Source organism: Lampris incognitus, chromosome 4, assembly GCF_029633865.1.
Source record: "Lampris incognitus isolate fLamInc1 chromosome 4, fLamInc1.hap2, whole genome shotgun sequence".
NCBI lineage: Eukaryota > Metazoa > Chordata > Actinopteri > Lampriformes > Lampridae > Lampris > Lampris incognitus.
In genome coordinates this window covers 67,667,081-67,672,080 of record NC_079214.1, presented here as the reverse complement: position 1 = coordinate 67,672,080, position 5,000 = coordinate 67,667,081, and the positions used below count along the sequence as shown (strand labels likewise).

The 5,000-nt window shown below is 47.5% G+C and overlaps 1 protein-coding gene across 1 annotated transcript in view; it reads left to right on the top strand.

The window, feature by feature from the left end:
* Positions 1-5,000, top strand: part of LOC130111477 (CD82 antigen-like) — a 61,255-nt gene that overhangs the window by 41,637 nt on the left and 14,618 nt on the right. Inside the window, exons 4-5 of the mRNA XM_056278684.1 lie at positions 1,494-1,618; positions 4,083-4,157. Coding sequence (XP_056134659.1) covers positions 1,494-1,618; positions 4,083-4,157 — 200 coding nt within the window. The remainder of the gene's footprint in view (positions 1-1,493; positions 1,619-4,082; positions 4,158-5,000) is intronic.

Below are 5,000 nucleotides of genomic sequence, written 5' to 3'. Positions count from 1 at the left end.
TCAACTGGGAAACTCTACACTGAACAATCTCCTTGTTATTGTATGGATTTGGGTGGCACGGTGGCCCAGTGGTTAGCGCTTCCGCCTCATAGCAAGAAGGTCCTGGGTTCAAACTTGGGGGGGTCAACCCAGGTCCTTTCTGTGTAGAGTTTGCATGTTCTCCCCCTGTCTGCGGTGGGTTTCTCCGGGTGCTCCGGTTTCCCCACCATCAAAAAGACATGCATGTCATGCTTAATACTCCTGTCTGTGCCCTTGACCGAGGCATGGTAAGAAGAACTGGAGTGGGTCCCCGGGCGCTGCACGGCGACTGCCCTCTGCTCCTAGCTACACCGCTAGGATGGGTTAAATGCCGAGCATAATTTCTCTACGGGGATCAATAGAGTATATCAAAATATCAAACATCAATATATTTTATATTATATATGTTTTAAATTATATAGTAAGTTGCCTGGCACAACCATACTCATTGGGGGCTATTTGCACGCAAGTTCTTATTGCAGCCATACACTAAACCAGCTTAAGTTCCTGGCTCTCCAGTAGGAGCTGTGGTGATTAGTGGAACCACCCGTTCTAAAGATGGCTCAGAATAAGACTCTGTATACCCCCCTGAGCCCAAGGTTCCTGAGCAGTCATAAACACCACCCAACAAGTTGGGTAGTGTTTTGGAAGGATTTAGGGTTTTGGTGTCAGAAGCTCACGCGCAATGCATCCTGGTACACAAAGGCACTGCCGGCACGGCTCCGCCAACAAAAGAGCTCAGATTTCTCAGTTAGTATAGCATGCACTGAGGAATCTACTGCTTCAGTCGACTACACTTGCCATCCACACTGAATGGACATCCACATAAAAACTGGCAAAATGTCCCTTTAATTGTTACGCGTGACACTCTACTTTCTTAAAATGGTTTAATTTGACTTTTGGTGCGTGCCCCCCCCCCCCGTGTACAATTTAGAGACTGTCCTCCACCAAAAAAATGACCCCAAAGGTTGTAGGTACAAGCAGCTTATTACGACCTATAGTGGCGTTTTAAGCTGCTTCCTCGTGGTCCTCTGTAATTATAGTACGTTACTCCCCCTGTAACAATGAGCACCTCCTTCCATAAGCTCTCGTGAGAAGGAATATTAATAACAGCAAAGTGTAATGTCTCATAGGGGTTATAATGTGCACGCTAGCTGACTTGCTAACTGTTGGCTAACGTTAAGTTAGCTCTTGTGACGTCATTCATAGGTAAACATACTGCCAACAGCAATCTTAGTTACTACACTAGACGGCCAAACAACACAAAAACGCACTGACTACATATTCTATTGTTCTCACGTTGTTTTAAAACTCCCACAATGCACAGAGGCGGAAAGTATCTGTGGCATACCTCCTGCCACCGGTAGGGGCGCTAATTTAGGAAATGCTCCTGTGGGTCGTATTAGAGGACAAACGACCTATGGGGTCGTATGGGTTGGAGGACTTGTTGACAATTTACTGTTGTTACTTTACAGAATACTCCTCCATGGGCCTGAAGGTGGCGTCCTATGTCCTGATTGGAGTTGGGGCTCTCTCCATGCTGATGGGTTTCCTGGGCTGCCTGGGGGCCATCTACGAGATCCGCTGTCTCCTGGGCCTGGTGCGCTGGAACCTTTTCTCTTTTTGATGATTTATGAACACATGAGGAAGGCTTTGCTGTAGGAGACTGTGAACACATGAGTTTTCAGATCTCCCCATACATCCTGGAAAAGCCGGGAACCCTGGAAATGTATAGGCTAGTTTAACAGTCATGGAAAACACCTGGACAGTTATTAATTTGATCAGATATCCTTGAAATAGTACTGAGGCTATGGAAAATTGCAAAGTCAGTTATAAATTTGTGTTTTTAATGTGTTGAGATGTGACAATGTGTGAGTTTTGGGTGGTTTGTTCAGAGAGCAGCTAAACGGTCCAGACTGTTGAGACTTCCACTGATGGTTAATATCAATAATATGACCTTCAGTCAGCAACGGCTGTGTATGTATATATCCAAGCAAAAGTCCTGGAAAATATCCTTGAAAAATCCCTGGAAAATGTATTTCCTAATAAGAGTGGGAACGCTGGTTTTACTATCAGAACACTTTATTTATCCCCGAACTCAATTTCCCCTCGGTGGATAAATGAAGTATTCTGACTCTGGTTCTGATTAATAATTTGTGTAACATCAAGGACAACGTTGACTTAGATGGTTCTAGTTTTATCTCCATGTATTTTCTTCTGTACTTTAGACATTAACCTGCCTTAAATCAGTTTTCTGTTATCACTCTCAGTGAACTATGGTATTAGCAAGTTGCTTAATATTTAACAGGTGGAGGTGGGATTACGTCAAGGATCGGCTCTGAGCCCTTTCTTGTTTGCAATGGTGATGGACAGGTTGACGGACCAGATCAGGCAGGAGTCTCTGTGGATGATGATGTTTGCGGATGACATTGTGATCTGTAGCGAGAGTAGGGTGCAGGTGGAGGAGAGCCTGGAGAGGTGGAGGTATGCACTGGAGAGAAGAGGAATGAAAGTCAGTAGGAGCAAGACAGAATACCTATGCGTGAATGAGAGGGAGGACAGTGGGACGGTGAGGATGCAAGGAGGAGAGGTGACGAAGGCGTATGAGTTTAAATACTTGGGGTCGACTGTCCAAAGTAACGGGGAGTGCAGGAGAGAGGCGAAGAAGAGAGGGCAGGCAGGGTGGAGTGGGTGGAGAAGAGTGTCAGGAGCAAGTGGCAGCTGGCCAGTACAGGGCGCTGGGGCGCCGCCCCCTTCAAATATCAAGAGATGAAAATCTGCTTAAACGTGTTAAGTATAATGTATGAATGTGTTATGAAAGTGTTTTCAGTCTGTGAGCTTCTGTCAGCAGCATTAAATACTGGTTCAAATGGTTCCTGTCTGAATACATATACTTCCTGTCTGAATACATGTACTTCCTGTCTGAATACATGTACTTCCTGTCTGAATACATATACTTCCTGGGTGAGGGGCGCGGGCCAAACCATACCTTATGTAAGCCCTCAAACTTGTGGCGAGCAGGTGACCTGAGGCTGCTGTCTGATTGGTTTCTTCAGATTTTCCATGGCCCAGACACGCCCACTATTATTGGCAGTGAATCGGTATTGTTTTAATGTTTTTTGATCTAATGTGATTGGACAATTCTCGTGGCTGTCAATCATGTTCACACCCACCACGACGCCTCGTCTCGACTGTCAATCATCCGCCGTCTACGAACCCTGATAAAATCTATAGGCGTCCTTGTCCTTCTTAATAACTCTGTGACGGTTTGGACATTAAAGCAGCTGTCAGGTGTGCTGCGCCAAGGTACATTGTGTCCCCCCCCCCAAAACATTTTTAGCACCAGCCGCCACTGGTCAGGAGTGATGTGTGACAGAAGGGTACCAGCGAGAGTTAAAGGGAAGGTTTACAAGATGGTGGTGAGACCAGCTATGTTATATGGTTTGGAGACAGTGGCACTGATGAAAAGACAGGAGGTGGAGCTGGAGGTGGCAGAGATGAAGATGATAAGATTTTCACTGGGAGTGATGAAGAAGGACAGGATTAGGAACCAGTATATTAGAGGGACAGCTCAGGTTGGACGGTTTGGAGACAAAGCAAGAGAGACAAGATGGAGATGGTTTGGACATGTGTGGAGGAGAGATGCTGGGTATATTGGGAGAAGGATGCTGAATATGGAGCTGCCAGGGAAGAGGAGAAGAGGAAGGCCAAAGAGGAGGTTTATGGATGTGGTGAGAGAGGACATGCAGGTGGCTGGTGTGACAGAGGAAGACGCAGAGGACAGGAAGAGATGGAAACAGATGATCTGCTGTGGCGCCCCCTAACGGGGGCAGCAGAAAGTAGTAGTAGTAGTAGTAGTAGTAGTAGTGGTAGTAGTATTTAACACTCCCCAAGTTAAAACAACATACAAATGCTTTCAAATAAAGAACCTTTTGGCCTCTGAAACTCCATATTTCATGTTATGTGTTTGATGTCACTAGGAGACAAAGATGTGTTTCCTGACCCGATGAAAAATGTTAGCGTTATTAACTTGGTCCTTTTAAACTTTTCTCTATCATCCTCAGTACTTCACTTGCCTCCTGCTGACCCTCATCGCTCAAGTCACAACAGGTGCCATCATCTACTTCCAGAAAGACCTGGTGAGTGACGGCACTTCCTGTCATATGGTCCTCTTCCTGTCGGGGGAAAGCGATCCTGGGGAGAAGTTAGCAGGAGCTAGCTAGCTTTTGAAAACACCCTGCAGAACAAACTGCCCCTTGACTTCTGAGAGGCTGTTGGATGCACGAGGTGGCTGACAGCAGCAGGGCCCAGTGGAGACGGCTGTTTGCAAAGAAATCTGCAGTTCGGCTGATAAGGAGCGGGTCACGAGAACAGTTTCTGTTTCTGTTCACACACTTAGGGCGGCCACAAGGATGAGATCTGCTTCCACGATAGCTGTCAGGGTGTAGAAAGAAAAAAGGTCTTCTCAACTAAAACTGCTGACAGCCACGTTAAGTATTCAGTGAGCTTTCGATTCCTCATCTGGACACCGACTCCAAAAAGACCAAAGCTCTTTTTTTGGGGGGGGGGGTTCCCCCTTTTCTCCCCCCTTTTCTCCCCATTTGTATCTGGCCAATTACCCCACTCTTCCGAGCTGTCCTGGACGCTGCTCCACCCCCCTCTGCCAAGCTGGGGAGGGCTGCAGGCTACCACATGCCTCCTCCCGTACATGTGGCGTCACCAGCCACTTCGTTTCACCTGGCAGTGAGGAGTTTCCCCAGGGGGGATGTAGCGCGTATGGGAGGATCACGCTATCCTCCCTAGTTCCCCCTCCCCCCAGAGAGCAAAATTGCTGCGGGCCGGACCCGTCCCAGCACTTCCGGACACCGACACTTTCATCCGGCCCACATACCGCGGGGAACGATGGGACTTGGGCGGGCCGCTCCTGTTTGCCAGATCTGGGCCAGAACCGAGCCATAGCAATGCCGCATGTGCCACATATT